Below are 17,546 nucleotides of genomic sequence, written 5' to 3' on the forward strand. Positions count from 1 at the left end.
TAGGAGAATTTACAATCACTAATTTACTAAGGCAACACGGTCCTTAATAAGAAAGAATAAACATTTGTATTTATACAGCAGATAAGTGTAGTCTTCACCCCTCATCAAGGAAATTTCTCTTTGCAACCGACAGAGATCACGACAGAAAACCACAACCAATCAAAATGCAGAGTTGTGAATCCCAGTCCCAATGGCTACCTCTACAAAACACTCTAAAAGCTAAGACTCAGGGAATGTTTGGGAAGAGGGTGTAGACAGATTGTAAGAGCCAGAGGATCAGGGAGTTTTCTGTGAGGTCATATCACTTGATAACATCAGAAGCTACACCTTGGAAGTTTCACCAACACAACTGCCAAAACGTGAAGTGAACCGGAGGACACCAACGAACAGGCCACAGTGGTCGGGGAAAAGCACTGAAGCTCTGTATGTATTAGAGTAATTGTTGCTTACCCTTCTCCTCATTCCTTGATAATCATTGCTTTACATCCTGTGAATTTGACTGCTCTAGGTATCTCATGTAAGGGAAACCACATACTTTTTGTCTTTTTGTGGCTGGCTTATTTGATTTAGTGTAATGTCCCCATGTTTTATTTACATTGTCATATCTGTCCATATTTCTTTTAAGACTAATGATCCACTGTGCCACATTTTGTTTCTTTAGCCACCCGTTGTTGGATATTTGTGTTTTGATGTTATAAACAGTGCTGAAGAAAAGATGTATATATGTGTCTCTTCAAGACCTCACTGACATTTTTTAAGTATATTCTCAGAAATGGATTGTTGGATAATGTTTCATTTTTACTTTTTTATTTTTTGAGGAATCAGCATAGTTTTTTCCAAAGCATATATTTATAACCTGTGTATTTGTAATTTAAAATTTTTAAATTATACATGTGATAATTAAAATCATATATATACACATATACATATATACACACATATATACATAGATAAATACATACATTTAAGAGGTCAGCTTTTGATGACAGCCTTATTTCTTATCTATGCTCCCAATGTTCCTATTCTATGAACTGAATTTTATAACTAGAAAATAAGAAATAGTTATTTTCAAAGCTTACCTCTCTAACATATTTGTCTGATTTTTAAATATGTTCATCATCACATTCATCCGATCAGTCACTGAATAAGGAGCTTCTATTACAAAAAATATAAAGGTATTATAATGGCTGCACTTATATGATCATACAATTCAGTGACATAGATGGGGAAACTAAACAAGCATAAGGAGGTGACATGGTACTTTCCACCACATTTACCTTATTTTATTTTACCCTCTATATTGTCTCTGGCTTCCAACGGGAAATAGTTATAATATAAGGTATATTCAGAGGCAAAAAACACAGTCTGAAGAGACAAGTAATTATGAGTACAGAATTCAGATACAGCAGGTGTTTTTAAGTTATCAGGCAGGAATTTTAAACAACTAATTAAAGTATTTATTACTTAGGGAAAAACTGGCTACATATAAGAGCAGATGGGCAATATAAGCAAAAACTCTAATAAATAAGTGAAAGGAAATGCTAAAGCTCTATAACACTGTAACAATGAATGTTTTGTGATTGGTACAGGCAGTAAATAAAAATAAATAATACAGAATCATCACTGTTACTCTTTTAGAAGCACTTGCATTGTGCCAGTCACACTAATGTGTTCTAATCTGTGTGGGCTTGTTTAATCATCATAATAACCAGACAATAGTCTATTGTCTAATAAATATGCCTACTCTGTACGGCTACTGTCAGGACAAAAAAATTGTGATTAAGTACTTGGAATCCTTTGGAAAACAACCTACACATTTTTAGATAATTCTTAAGGGTATTTTGCAAACCATTAAAACAACTTGCTTGAAAAAAGTCACTGAGCATGAAACTCATTGGAAACTCCCCAAATGGAGAAACAAATGAGGCAAAAATGCAACTAAGTATTCAAGATTGATGAGACGGCATTTTTTTTTAACATTTAACATTTTTGTTATCACTGTACAGTTGTGCATGATGTGTATGTGGGGTGGCTATGACAGGGCTCAGTGGGGATTCTGTGTTCTCCCACTCCGGCATGGGTCCTGACTTAACTCATCACACAACTCATCCCTTGTGCAGTAAGCACTTTTTACCTGCTGAGCCATCTGGCTGGCCTGAAGCTAAAAAGCATAAACAATTGAAACATTTCATACTATTCAGACTTCAGAAATATCAAAGATGAAGAGAAAAATCTAAAGAAGCCAAAGGGACCAAAATAACCTTGTATAGAGATAAAAGATGGAAATCACACCAGACTTCTCTCTCTCCCATACAAGCAGCTATGAAAACCGTCCCTGCATCTGAGAAGTCCCCAGGACCCCAGAACTGCACAGTGTGCACACAGCACTGCAACCCAATCTTTAGTCTTCTGTGTGTCCAGGACTCAACCACAAAAGCCACTACCAGAGCACGTAAGTTTACACAGCCCAAGGCGCAGCTGCATTCTGAAAGCCCCAGCAATGCAGACACCAGAGCTGCAGATGCAACATCTCCCTTGAGGTTGCTGAGGAAGCAGTAGCTCAGTAGACAGCAGCATGCAGACCTCACAGTCACTGCTAGCCCACGCCCACTTGTGGTACAGAACCTGAACCCATGCACATCCCATAGGTGACATTATCTCAGTGCTGGCGCTACCATCATTATGGTCAATATGGTCATCATTATGTCCCATATGGCAAAGCTATATGGGTCACCACCACCAGCTATCTGAAACAGATTCCCTTGGTGTGAAACACACAGAAACACACACACACACACACACACACACAGAGACACACATACAGACACACACACACACACACACACACACACACACACACACACACACACACACACACACACACACACGAGAGTCCTAAACAGTCTTTGATACTAAAAATCTCAACAGGTCCCAGTGCAGGTACTTGCAAAGACTCCTGCAATGATCACTTGTGCACAGACAAGAGAAAGAGCTTCCAGGCTGCTGAGCTGTTGTTTCAGGCCAACCTGGGATACATGAGACCCTTTCTTAAGAACAAGCAAGCAAACAAACAGACAAAACCTTGAAAGCAGCAAGGATACAGAGGTTTCTTACTATGGTGTTGTGGATGAGAAAGTCCCCCACAGGTCCATGTACATGAACACTTTGTCCCCAGTGGGTGGTGGTAACTGGGAAGGTTATGGAGCCTTTAGGAGGCGTTAATATGATGATGTTTAAATGAATGGTCACTTACCTGGCTCAGTTTCAGAATCAACTTGAGATTCAAAAGTTGAGTGGGATTTTATGAAGTCTGAAATAGATACAAGTATCTGCCATTACACATTTTTTTTTTTTACTTAAAAGCTCACCTTTTTTTCATTTTACATATCAACCACAGTTTCCCTTCCCTCCCTTCCTCTCGCTCACCTCCCACTTTTCCCCTACCCCGAACTCCATCCACTCCTCAGAGTCAACAAAGCCTGGAATATCAAGTTGAGGCAGGACCAAGCCCCTCCCCCTGTATTAAGGCTGAGCAAGGTACCCCTCCATAGGTAATGGGCTCCAAATCCTGGTCCTGCTGCCAGTGACCCCATACATTTTATATAGCAATCCTATGCACTAATTGAGTTCACAGTCTAAATTTTTAATTTTAATGATTTTTCCCAAGCGGAAGACAAAACAACTTCATGGGAACAACAGCCAAATCATAATAGCATTCATCTTGAAGAGTATTTACTTTTTACTTCATGTGCTTGAGTGTTCTGCCTGCATATATGTATCTGCACCATATGTGTGCAATGCCTGCAGACACCAGAGGAGAGAATCAGATCCTCTGTAACTGGAGTTACAGACAGGTGTGAGCTGCCATGGGGAAGTGGGAATCAAACTTGGGTCTTCTGGAAAAGCAGCCAGTGCTCTTAATTGCTGAGCCGTCTCTTTAGCTTGGCATTAATCTTTTAAGTTTCCCAAATCCAAACTATAATAAAACTTGTATTGAAATATCAAACTCCCTATTGAACAGTGTCTTCAGTTTACCACTGTATAATTTTTTATATTCTTATTTTTTTATTAAGAAAATTTTTTCATTCATTTTACACACCAATCAAAGACCCCCTCTTCCCTCCTCCCGCCCCTCCCCCAGCCTTCCCCTCTCAACTGACCTCTCATTCCCACCCACAAGAAGAGAAGGCCTCCCATGGGGAGGCACATCCAACAGAGGCAAATCCAAGCCCTTCCCCCTGCCTCAAGGATGCACGAGGTGTCCCATCATAGATAGTGGGCTCCAGATTCAGAAGGACACACATGGTATGTACCCACTCATAAGTGGATACTAGATATAAAGCAAAGGATAATCAGGCAAAGCTGGAATGGCTACCCACTACAACAACCCACAACTCCAGAGAAGCTAATTAACAGGGAAGATCCAGACACATGGACCATCCTAGGAAGGAGAAATAGATGAGATCTCCACTGTGTAATTTTTTAAATTGTAAAAATTAAGTTTTAAATATCGAAGTGCTAATATAGTTAGGGAACTATATAAAGCTTAAGCATTTATAATATATTACCTTCAATTTGCTTCTCTACACCTTCATAAGTTTTCACTGGAACTGATGGAGTCTCTTTATCACTGTTAAGAGTGCCAATAAATAAAACATATCTTCATATAAGTTACATACCCAAGGAACTATACTTTACAGACTAGACAAATGAGGTTGGTGGAATAAAAGTTAACCTATCAATTATCCTTCATTCATAGTTACTTAGATAAATGAACAGTAAAACTATCCTATATTATAAAGGCCAAATTCTGTGAATTATACAGGATACAACTAAATACACCAGTAACATTTAGAACCAAAATAACAAAAACAAGTCTTAGAAACTGGAGATGTCTTTTTGCTAATTATTACCTGCTGTGGTGCTAAGAGCAGCCTGAGAGTGAGACAACCCTCTCCAAACCTGTAACTATGTGGCCTGGAGCTAGCTGCTGTGTGTCTCTCTCTAGATTCTTTATCTGTTAAAACTTATATACACTAATACCTTTCTCATAAAGTAGTTACGAGGCTTCCAGGTGATAACGAGAAAAATACCTTGTGCACAGAAGACATTTAAATGTCAAATGTAAACACTAATATACATTCAAAAATATTCTTGACAACAAACAACTCAAAAATGTACAGAAGCCTTCTTACAGCACTGACGTAATAATAATTCATAGAAAAGCACATGAAGAGATTGCATGCTGAGTATTATCCTCTCCCAACTATGAGTTTTTCTTTTCACAATATGAAAGTGCTTTATATATTCTTGATGAAAAGTGGTTGAGAGTACAGTTCTAAACCTGGTTTTAAAATTTTTAAGCAAACATTGAATTTGCTACTAGGATTCACTTGATAAAATTCAGATATGCAAGACCCAGAAACACAAGATTCTCTCTCATCTGTGGTTTCTAGATCCAAATCCTCAGATGTGAGCACAAAACATGGAGTAATGACTAAAACTAAGAAAGTATACAGGGACCATAGGCATGGGGGAGGAGCGTAAGAAGGAATAGCAGGATACAGGTGATATGCAATGGGAAATGAAAAAACATTGAGGGGGTTCAACTAGAGAGGAGAGGAGGGAGGTCAAGAAAGTAGGTGAGAGACAGAGGAGGGACAGATAACACCAAGATTTCTAGAAAAAGCCTCAAGAAATCCTATTGTTCCATATTTACCTAAAATTATACACAATACATATAAGTGTATAGCTGTCTGTCTGTCTATGTATCTATTTATGTATCTATGTATCTATCTATGTACCTATGTATCTATGTATGTGTGTATCTATGCATGTATGTATGTATGTATGTATGTATGTATGTATGTATGTCTGTCTGTCTATCTATCTATCTATCTACCTATCTATCTATCTATTTATCTATCTTTTTACCTACCTACCAATCTACCTAACAGGAAGTTATGCCAATTAGGTGACAATGATCCCCTCAAAACCCAAAAACTAAGAGAGACCCAAGAGTGAGAAACCACCTATTGAATGGTTGATTTGGGTATCTTGAGTGACTCCTAAAACAATATTAGACTATCTATAGACCTTGGTTGCTTCTTGGAGGTTAAAGGGAGAACCCTATTGCTGAAGAAGCTGCATACTTCAGACACAGGACTCATGATTTGAGCTCTATCTGATCTGAAAGCTTCCTTCCTGCAGTCTAGTTTCCATAGTACCAGAAGATACTTTGCAAGCTGCCAAGCAAGGGAAGCAATTAAAGAGTCCTATCCAGTTGAACTATGACAGTGAACAACATGGCAAGATGTGCATAAAGATGCAATGGTGGCATTCACATGTTGGTAACCAGCAACTGTGTAACTGGACATAAGGCCCATCCAATAGAAAGAAAATCATGTCTAGTATTAGCAACACAGCTAGTGAGATAACAGACCTTAAAAAAGAATCTACCATCACTAATTTGCTAAACCTGCATAATACCCAATGACATTCTAAATCTATTTTTCAGAGAACATCTCAGAAAAGGGGGTGGAAAGATTATAAGAGCCAAAATATCAGGAAGTGCGCTGTGAAACAATCTCTCCTAGAAATGGCTGCATAAACAATCCTGGATAATAGTGGCAGTATCAACGAACATGCTAATTGGAAGGTGAAATTTTTTGCAGGGCCCCACCTCTAGCAAAGAATTACAGACAATTATTGACTGCTGGGAGAAAAATTAGCCTGTCTCAGAGATGAGCTCTCTTTATTGGCTGTCCAGTGCAGAACAGTCAGCCCTGAAACCATAATACACAAACAACAAAAACAAATTCAGCAGGTTGTAATGATGTATTTGTGCATATTTATAATACATATATGTATGTATGTAATAATAATAAAGAAAAAGAGGCTATTAATTTGAGGGGGCATGGGAGGGCACCTGGGAAAGGCTGGAGGAAGGAAAAGGAGGGACAGAATGTAAATCTATTTCAACTATTCTATTTCAGCATTCAGAAGCATGTTTGCAATCCAGATGTTTTAAAGAGAGTACTATCCAACAGAAGTTTTAAATAATAGCTATATATGTCTATTGAGTACTTAAAATGTGTTTAGTATGACCCAGAAGCCAATTTCTATACTAAATTGAATTTGAACAGCCTCTGTGGCTAATGTCTACTGCACTGAATAATACCATCTCAGACTGTTAAAACTTCAAATAAAAAAAAAAGCAACTAAACATTAATATATCATTTAGAAGTTCTTTGTAAAGCAATAACATTGAATTAGCTTACATCCAATGTTAATTACTGATTTTAATTCAATTAATCCTTATATTGCACTTACACGTATTTAGACACCAGGGATCCCTTGTGCTCTCTTAGGCGACTTTTCAGATCTTCAAATTTATGTACCAGATTTGCTATTTGTGCAATGTTTGAATGGACCGATTTGTCATCTGATGGAAGATCTGCTTCTAAAATGCTTTGATCTTTACCTATCTAAAGTAACAAAATTGACCAGTTACTAAAGACCCACTTGATCTCATACTTCAAAAGCATTTCATTATTTCCCTTTATCAATCTGAATAACTTTTATTTAATCTTATGGTTAGCTATATCCAAACACTTGTATAATAGTTACAAATGCATCGAAGGGCACTTCACTATAAATAGAACTACAGTTCACTCAGGATATTTACATGTCAAAGCTGACGTTTACTATTTTGCTATATAAAACTTTTAAGAAGGCTCAACAACAACAAATGCAACTCAAAAATATTTACAAGAACAATTCTAAATCAATTGTTTCACCTCATTTTTTCTAAGAATACTCCACTGTAATAAATTATAGAAAGACAATGAACTACTAAATCCAAGATATTAATTTGCTTTCATTTTGCATGGGGAAGCATTTAGACACCTTTGGCTGTTTCAAGCCAGAGGGAACAAAAAATGAAGAGAGGCTTCCAAGTGAAGATTACACTTTTCTCTTTTCACCCTCTAGTTCTATATCCTGAATAGCAAGCCTCTTTTTTTTTTAAGAGTGTTTAACTAGAGGGAATGATAAGCACAGCCAAAAGAATGGCAGAATAATTCTGAACAATCCCTGAAGCTACCTGGGAAACTATTCTTTCATGCTAGAGGACTATCCACAATCTCCCAAAAGAGAATTCAAAGTCCTTGAAGACAGAGACCAATTGTTCTCACTCTAGTGTTCAAAGTCTTTGAAAATCTAAAATGCAAAGGATATCATTAAAGGACACAATGCATTTTGTAAAAGTCAATATAATTTTATGTCTGCTTGTATCATGCATGATTTTTAAGCAGGGGAGAAATTTTAAGTTGATAAATTTCTATCACTTTTATGTAAATTTAAAAAAGAAAGTGAGTGAAGTTTTCATTACTCTTTAGGAGAAAGAATGATCCAATAAATCCCATTCTCTCCTGGACTCATGCAGAAAACTCACAAATCACGGATAAACATTTTTACTACCTGCTTATTATTTTTCAACCTAAATCAAAATATTACTTTATAACCAATGGTTATTGAAACATTTGCCTCATACAAACTTCAAACAGATTTTCCAATGGGTCAAATACTTACTAATGTAGTCAATAGTTAAGAAGTTTCATATTTTACCTCCTCCATTTGGTTGACTTGTTGCTGAAACCACTTCATAAAGGAATAAAAGGAAAATTAAGAGTTAATACACATGTGTCTAGGAACCTGTATCTGCCAAGCACCATCCCTGACTCACACACACATCACACAGGGTTCAGAATGGAGCTAGGGCAACACACAGATGCAAACAGAAACTTAAAACTATCTAGCAGCCACCATGGAATGCTGCAACTTTAAAACCTAGATCACCTTTGCTTAATATGCATTCTTCTCTTTAGTTTCAGCTGTAATGAATTGAAACACATACCTTGAAAAGAGACTCCAAGATCTGGAAGACAAAGTTTCTGTTAGTGTATTTAACGATAAAATAAGTATCATGCAGCTCTTACAATTTTGAGTCATAAATTTGCTAAAATTATTATGATTTATATTGCTAAAATAACTACAAATCTGTGGTTCCACAGATACAATAATTTTGTGGTTATGGTATTTAGTACATTTTGTATACATAGCTACTGCTAGAATTAAAAATAGCTTTTTACTCCATAGGATTACAGAGTAAATTGTTCACATCTAATGTTTTGTTTGTGAAAGGAAGTCCCAGAAGATAGTCACACCCATGTTATATATTCTACAAGGAGTGATTAACTTATTTTAACACAAATGATAGTGGAGATGTGCAATTTCAGAGGGAAATCACCTTGGGCTGTCTTGGCCCCCAAATAGCTATTTATTGTCGACCTCTGTGTATAACTCAATAGTCTTGTGACTCTTAAACCAATCAGTTTCCAGTGTACAGACAGGATCCGTAAGTGTCATCAACTGAATGGCTAAGAACGTGCCAGCTAGCACCTGAGGCCTACAGCAGTGATTTCCCACTGTTCCAAAACCTGCCTACCTGGTAGTCCCAGAAAAGAATTCGAAAAATGCTTGATTTGTAGCTTTCTTTGTTCTGATAGTATAAAGACTTCATGATTTATTGCAAGACAGTTTATCTTTTGAGGTGTCTGAATATTGCTTGCCTATTTTCTTTCTATGTATGCTTGTCATTTGTGTGCAGGAAGGTTACTGATTTTTGTGTCTAAATTTTGTATCCACTTATTTTACTGAATATATTTATGAGTAGAGATTTTTTTTGGTGGAGTTATTAGGATCTGTTATATATAAAATCGTATCATCTGCAAATAAGGATATTTTGACTTCTTCCTTTCCACCCTAGGCTACTGAATCAGATATTTAGTGGGGGCAGCAATCAGCTGGAGACTTTAAAGACTGCTTTCTATGTTGAAGTCTTGACTTGAGCTAGATTGTGGTTAATAGAGCTGGAGTTTAGAGCAACGCTATGAAAGGCTTCCTGAAGAGAGAGTTGCGTATTTGTCTTACTTACGTTGAAACCACTGTGACAAAACATAATGGAGAAGGCAACTTATAAAAGTAAGTGTTTGATTGGATTTTGGGTTCGAGTCCGTGATGGCGAAGCAAAGGTCCTGTGTCAGGAAGAGCTCACATCTTGATCGGAAGGCAGGAGGCAGAGAAAGCATACTGGGAAGGGCTTGAGCTTTTGAAGATTCAAAGTCACCCCGAGACACACTTCCTCCAACAAGGCTGTACCTCCCAAACAGTTACACCAACTGAGGACCAAGTTTTCAAAATTTTCAAATATGCCCTATGCGGGCTACTCTCATTCAAACCACCACATTCTGTCTGCTCCATGATCCCCAAAGACGTGTGGCCATATCATAATGCAAAATGCACTTAGTCCAACTTCAAAAGTCTCTATCATTTTTTCAGTCTCAACCACTGGACCAAAGTAACACAGACGTATAGCTGGGCAAAGTCAAATCCTGTAGCTGAGCTCTGTATTTGAGGTCAGAGGGCTTAACTGGCTCCAGGATTCCAGCTGTGCTTCCTGCAAGGTAACCTCTTGGGCTGTTCACCCCACATTCCAGCCCTCCTTGGCGGATATCCCTGGGATCCAGCACCTCTGACATCTTAGGGGTCAGGGCTCCAACACAGTCTAGGCTTCATGTTCATGGCGCCACACACTGGCCTCTCAGGGCCTTGTGCCCTCTCAGGGCCTTCATGCAGGGACTGCCCTGTCATACATTGTCTGACCTCAGCAGTTCTCTGTAACCACGGAGTAAGACTCTGTATCCCTAGACTCAAGTATCCATTGCAGCTCGAAAGTCAGATCAAAAGCACTGCATGCTTGTGGATGGAGCCTGGCTCCTTGAATCACTTTTGCAGCGGTTTTCAGTTGTTTTTTTAGGAGCAGAAAAATTGCTTAGGCCTTTTCCTTTCACAGGGGAAAGGAAGTGTGCTGGGTAGGGTCTTGCCCTGAGGGCACCTCAGGCCTGTCTTCAATCTCCTTATCTCCTTCAGTAGAGACCTTGGCTCTGCCATTACATTTTCGTTTTGAATTGTTTTCTGCTCTTTCTCATTGTAGACCTGCATAAGAATGATGACTAATAACCCTAGGGCAGGGTCAATAATAGGGTGCCTTGAATTCTCCTCCAATGAAGAATCTAGTTCATTACCTTTCAGCATCGCCTCAGGGAAGTTTTCAGGACACGTGCTGAAGGCAGACACATCCTTTGCCAAAATGTCACAGGAATGGTTTCCAGTCTAACTGTTGAGATTGTTGCTCTCTGAAACTATGGTCTGCATGGATCTCAGTCTTCCAAGCTTCTACTAAGATAGCTCATTAAGCTCTGCTTACAGCATTCAACCATTTTCCAAGGCCAAGATCCAATACATTTTCCATTTTCCTTCAAAATGCCGTGTGGAAAGGTCTACCTCAGCAACAGCCTACTGCCTGAGAGCCACTTCTGTCTTAGTAATTTTTAAATTGCTGTGACAGCAGCTTTCAATGGGATATCTCCATCAAATCCCTCTCCTCAGAGCTCAGGGAACCCCAAGGAAGAGGCGGGAAGAGTGTAAGAGCCAGAGGGGATAGGAGAACCCCAGGAGAACACGGCCCTCTGAATCAATAGGCAAGATGTATATGAACTCACAGAGACGGAAGCAGCAAGCACACGGTCTACATGGGACCTCCTGCACCAGGTCCTCTGCATGCATATTCCAGCTAGTAGCTTAGTGTTTCTGCGGGACTCCTGACTGTGAGGACCAGTGGGTTTCTGATCCTTGTGCCTTTTCTTCGGCGCTCTCCCTCCCGTTGATTTGTCCTGCTCCACTTCAATGTGATGACTTTTACTTTACCTTATTGTGTATTTCATTTTTAGTATGCTTTGTTTTTGTCACTCAGAAGTCTGTTCTTTCCCAAAGAGAAACAGAGAGGGAGTGGATCCGGATGGGAGGGGTCGTGGGGAGGAACTGGGAGGAGAGAGGGAGGGGCAACTGTAATCAGGATATATTATTTGGGAAAAGAATCTACTCTCATTAAAAGAGAAAAAAAAGAAGAGGAGGGAAAGAAAAATTATAGACTTATTGCGCATTATACTTTATCTAACTTGCATCTCTGTCTCTTTACAGAAATAGTGGGAAAGCATTGCATATGAGAATCAGTGGGGAAAAGATGCAAAATGGCTGCCTCGGGCTTGTGGGAGCATCCAGCCTTCCTGTCATAATGATGAAATGCTTTGAACTACACAGACGTGGAGGCTGCACAGCCTGGTAAAGGGAGCAAATCTCCCTCACTTTTCTGCCCCAAAGTGGTTAATCTTAGAGTTATCTAAATTGTTTTTACATTCTTTTATTAAGAGATTTTCTATTCATTTTATATACCAGCCACAGATTCCCCTGTCCTTCCTCCTCCCACTCCTAGCCTTCCCCCCAACTCTCCCCCCTTCCCACCTCCTCCAAGGCAAAGTCTTCTGTCAGGGGAGTCAGCATAGCCTGGAATATTCAGGTGAGGCAGGTCCAAGCCCCTCCTCCCTGCACCAAGGCTGCGCCAAAGGTCTCACCATAGGTACTAGGCTCCTGTCCCTAGTTATCTAAATTTCAGCTAATATTAGTAATAATTAGTTTTCCCCAGGATAATATTTTTATTATTCCTTTGCAAATTTCATACACTGTACCCCAATCCCACTCACTTCCCACTCCTCCCAGGTCTACCCTCCCACCTTTGTGCCCCACCCCAAGAAAAAAGAAAGAAAAATTATTTTTTAAGTTGAAAAATTTGCAGTCTTATTCTAGAATTCTCCTTTATTATAAATACTTTCATTATTTATTTTAGAAAATTTTGAATAATTATCTTTGAATGTGATGTATGTGTTTTTCATAAATTTCCATGTATTTCAAGATATGACCTACACAGACTTTTCTTTCAAATTCTATTTTGCTACTAATTAAAACTTTTAGGACATATAATAAAATAATTTAGTAGCATTAAAAAAAATAGATGCCTGTAGACTGAGCATACTATAACTTTTGCTTTAGAATTGTCATCTAATTAGAAATATTTTCAGAATAAAGCAGGCATAAGCATTTATGGGAAACATCTAGTGGAAGCTATTTAATTAGTGTTGTATTGAAAATATATGTTTCAAAAATTAATAAAGTAACAACTCAATATAATATTATAATTTACATTTTATTATATTAATACATTTTAATGTGGAAATCACTGATTTCCTTTATTAGGGAAAATTCATAGAGATAGGAAGAGAGAGAGAGAGAGACCATAACTACATCACATACATACAAATTGTGGAGTAGTGTTAATTAACTTGTTATAAAAGTTATTTCTTCTATTTATGTACTTAATATATATCAACATTAGTGTATAATTTTGAATATGTAATTTTACTTTTCAATTATACTACAACAAAACTGAAAAAAAATAAAAGAATGTAAATGACTCTTAGAATACAATTAGATCAAAAAATGAAAAAAAAGCCGGGCGGTGGTGGCGCACGCCTTTAATCCCAGCACTCGGGAGGCAGAGGCAGACGGATCTCTGTGAGTTCGAGGCCAGCCTGGGCTACCAAGTGAGTTCCAGGAAAGGTGCAAAGAAGCTACACAAAGAAACCCTGTCTCGAAAAACCAAAAAAAGAAAAAAAAATAAATTGCTGTGTCAAAATACCATGACAAAGGCAGTTGATGAAAGAAAGCATTTAACTGGGCTTACAGTGTCGGAGGGTTAGAGTCCGTGAGGGTGGGGCAAAAGCATGGTAGCAAGGAAGCCGGAAGGCGGTTCACATCTTGATCCTAAAGCAGGGGACAGAGAAAGCACACTGGACATGGAGGGGCGTTTTGAAGCCTCAAAGCTTACTCCATGACACACTTTCTCCAAGGCCACACATCCTAATCTTTCCCAAACAGTTCTCCTAACTGGGAACCAAGCATTCAGGCATGCTCTACAGAGGGAACTTTCATTCAAAGCACCACAATGTTTAAAGCTGAATTTTCAAAAATGACCTTCAGAAGGTAATGATCTAGATAAGCACGGTGTACGTAAACTTTGGGGTTTTTCAACAGGAATGCTTGTGGAGCTACAGAGATACAGGGCACCACCTCAAGTAAATGTGCAACCAACAGAAGGGTTTTATAAAAATGTTGGCTCTAAGACAATCAACATTTCATTCTTGTCTAGCAATGTGACATTGGCTTCTAGAAACTGCTGGAAGGGTACAATGCATTTTTATATATTTATGAGTTATTTGTGTTTTTTTTCTTCTTTGAAATACCTTTTTATGTCATAGTGACCTCACTTACTGATTCAGATTCATCATAATCATGATAGTCTCTTATCAGCTCTACATGATCCAAATGTTTTGCTTATATGACTTTTTCTTGTCCTTTTCTCTTTGTGGATTTTTTAATATAATAGATTCAGGCTTTAATTTTAACATAGTTTGGGTTTATTAGTCTTTCCTATAATGACATGTATTTCCTTCTCATTATGATTTGTATTTTGATGAACCCAGAGCTTATTGATTGTTTAGACTGGCTGATCATTAAGCTCCATGGATCTGTCCATTTCTATCCCTCATCCCAGTATAAGGGTTACAAGGGTTACAGATGTGCACCAACCAACTTTTATGTGGATGTTGGGGTTCTATCTTAGGTCCTCACGCTTGTGCATCAGGCAGACACTTTACCAACAGAGCCCTCTCTCCACCCTCTGGGTTCTCTACTGTTCTACATGTCTTAGATCCATCTTCATCTAGTAGAATATTGTTTGGATTGCTGAAAACTTTGAAAAAAGTTTTGAAATATTTTTCTCTTACATGAGAAATGAATGTAAAAATAATGCTAGAAACATTTAAAGGAGGAAATATTCAATTGAAAAATACAAATGAAAAGTAGTAAGAACATTTGTATCAGACAAAATAACATGCAAAACAGAAGCACAAAATAGAACAATTAGTCATCAAGCTAAAACAGACATAAGGAATTATGAAACAGACAGATGCAGAGAGGAGGAAAGGGAAGATGGGGAAAAGCAAAGACAAATAATGTCAGGTAAACAACATTACACGTCAAATTGGACATATGTATATAACATATTAAGGAATAAAGTGTGTGATATTATATATTATTAACTATATAATGTATATAGAACAGAAACTAAGTGTTGACCCTCACCTATAAATACTGAGTATTTTTTAGGCAACACAAGAAAACATTATAAAATAATCAGCTTTAGCCTTCCCAAAATGTCTTGCAAATACAATAATGACCATAGTGTGTTTTAAAACTCAAAGTGTATCAGCAAATGAGCAAAACATGATCTCATTTTATTTATTTATTTATTTATTTATTTATTTATTTATTTATTTATTTATTTATTTATTATTTGCTGTGGGTGTTTTGTCTGCATGTTTGTCCATATAAATTACATGTGTGCCTTGTACCTGCAGAGGTCAGAAGAGGGTATTGGGTCTCCTGGAACGAGAGTTACACATGGTTATGAGCTACCATGTAGTATTGGGAACCAAATATGGGTCATTTGCAAGAGCAACAAGTGCCCTTAATCATTGAGATGTCTTTCTAGCCACACATTCTTTCATTGTTGAAATATAATAATATATATGAAATAATGATAATATATAAGGAATAATAATAATAATATATAAGGAAAATCAGGGAGTCAAGCAAAGCTGCGCTAATAGTATTTTTTCATAGTACCCTTTTCATACTGGGAAAGGGTACTATGGTGATACTTTGTTTTGTTTTGTTTTTTAACCTGTCTTTGATTTTTAATTAACATTAATTAGAACATGATTTTGATAATGCAAACTTATTTTTAAAACGAAAATAAAAATATAGAAATTACATTTGAAAGTATGTATGACTATATTGATATTTTATTTAAAGAAAAATTCACAGATATTGATGCCTACATTGAGAATAAAGAAATCTAAAAAAAAAATTTTAATGACCCTTGCAATTTTCCAAAAGATTGATTCTAGACTAATACAGCTGACTGCACATCACATGTGTTTCTACAACCAGTATAAGTTCTCATAGTTTACACAGGGCACTTGACTTCGAATACATACGTTACGTTCTTCCTTAACTGCTTCCTCCAACTGAGCTGCAAATTGTGAGCAGCACAACAAGAACGAATTCATATCATCGCCAACCTTCCAGAAAGAACCACAAAACAGAGTCACTTTCAATTTTAGAACCCACCTGCATATCCACTTACTTCTTAATATATTTAACTGTGTTTTGAATGTATTTTAATTTTGTGTAATTTCTGTCCCTTCAAATATGTGTGGCAAGAAACTATGTTTCAAATGTTATCCAGAAAACCCTCCTAAAAATGAAATATGAAAGTACATCCTGGAGAGTGATACATACAATATGTTGTTGTTTTTCTGTTGGCTTAGTGGACGCACCTGAATCTACTGATATTTTAACTACTATCTGAGGGTAATGACCCCACAGTCAGTACCCGGCTGCTGGATTTCTCATCCCATCAGCACCAGCTAGGCTGCAGTTGTGGCTGCCAAATGTACGTTTTAACTAAGTCTCTATCATTCTATTCATCAATAAAGACTTGGGAGTCAGATGTTAGGGTTAAAACCTAATATATCAGGGAAGCCAAGAAGCAACCAGCTGACCTTCCTTTTTGGCCAGAGACCCAGCAAGAGAAGTGTCTCTCCACTCATCCTAAGCCAAAAAGACTGAATCTCTTAAATCCTTCCCTCCTCCTTCCTATGCATCTCTCTATCTGTAGTCCTGGATCCTCCATACTTTCCATGGCTAATTCTTGTCAACTAATTGCTGACTCTGCCTCCTGTTCCAAGGTTAATTTTATTAACATGGTCTCAAAGTTTCACAGTGCAATCAAATATCCTATAACAAAATGTTTTCCTACTTTCATCTATACAACTGCAGAAACTCAGGCAGCCCATCCTTATACTCCTGTTTTTTGGATTGTCTGAAGAAAATAACTACTGTGTGTATATAATTATACATGTTAGAAAATTATGTTAGGACTGTGGCTGTTGATCAGTGGTAGAACACTTGTTCAGCAAACCCAAGGCCATGGGTTCTAGTCCCAGCATCACAAAAATAGACAAGAATGTAAACTACAACTATTGATTATAAGAATGCTTGCCAAAATCTGCAGTCTTTCAGTGTAACCTATTAGTAGCCAATCACCAATACAATGATTAAATATTATCCCGTAGATATTTGCATATCAGAAAACTAACCCATGTTAAATCAACCTTAAACACTTAGTCCCAGCTGAGGTTCTCACAGAAGAAGATATCCACTGAACATTACACTCCTACCATACTCCATAGGAACAAAATGGATGAGACATGCATATTATTCCAGCACTTGAAAGGCTTAGGCAGTAGAGTCCAAGTCTCAGGTCAGCTTAGGCTACAGAGGGTATTCAAGGGAACTTAGTGAGGCCTTGTCTCAAAATTTTAAGGTACACTTGTGTATGTCATACTACACATGTGGAGGTCTGAGAGCAGGAGTTGGTCTCCATATGAGTTATAAGGATTGAA

At 37.6% G+C, this 17,546-nt stretch overlaps 1 protein-coding gene across 7 annotated transcripts in view; it reads right to left on the reverse strand.

Moving 5' to 3' along the window:
- Positions 1-17,546, reverse strand: part of Ccdc7 (coiled-coil domain containing 7) — a 197,722-nt gene that overhangs the window by 169,886 nt on the left and 10,290 nt on the right. For all 7 annotated transcript variants that reach the window (XM_037206376.1, XM_037206377.1, XM_037206374.1 and 4 more), the window contains exons 6-12: positions 16,077-16,160; positions 8,918-8,938; positions 8,629-8,661; positions 7,333-7,487; positions 4,569-4,630; positions 3,254-3,310; positions 1,080-1,155 (exon numbers count right to left, since the gene is read on the reverse strand). In XM_037206376.1, coding sequence (XP_037062271.1) covers positions 1,080-1,155; positions 3,254-3,310; positions 4,569-4,630; positions 7,333-7,487; positions 8,629-8,661; positions 8,918-8,938; positions 16,077-16,160 — 488 coding nt within the window. The remainder of the gene's footprint in view (positions 1-1,079; positions 1,156-3,253; positions 3,311-4,568; positions 4,631-7,332; positions 7,488-8,628; positions 8,662-8,917; positions 8,939-16,076; positions 16,161-17,546) is intronic.

This window comes from Peromyscus leucopus, chromosome 5, assembly GCF_004664715.2.
Source record: "Peromyscus leucopus breed LL Stock chromosome 5, UCI_PerLeu_2.1, whole genome shotgun sequence".
NCBI lineage: Eukaryota > Metazoa > Chordata > Mammalia > Rodentia > Cricetidae > Peromyscus > Peromyscus leucopus.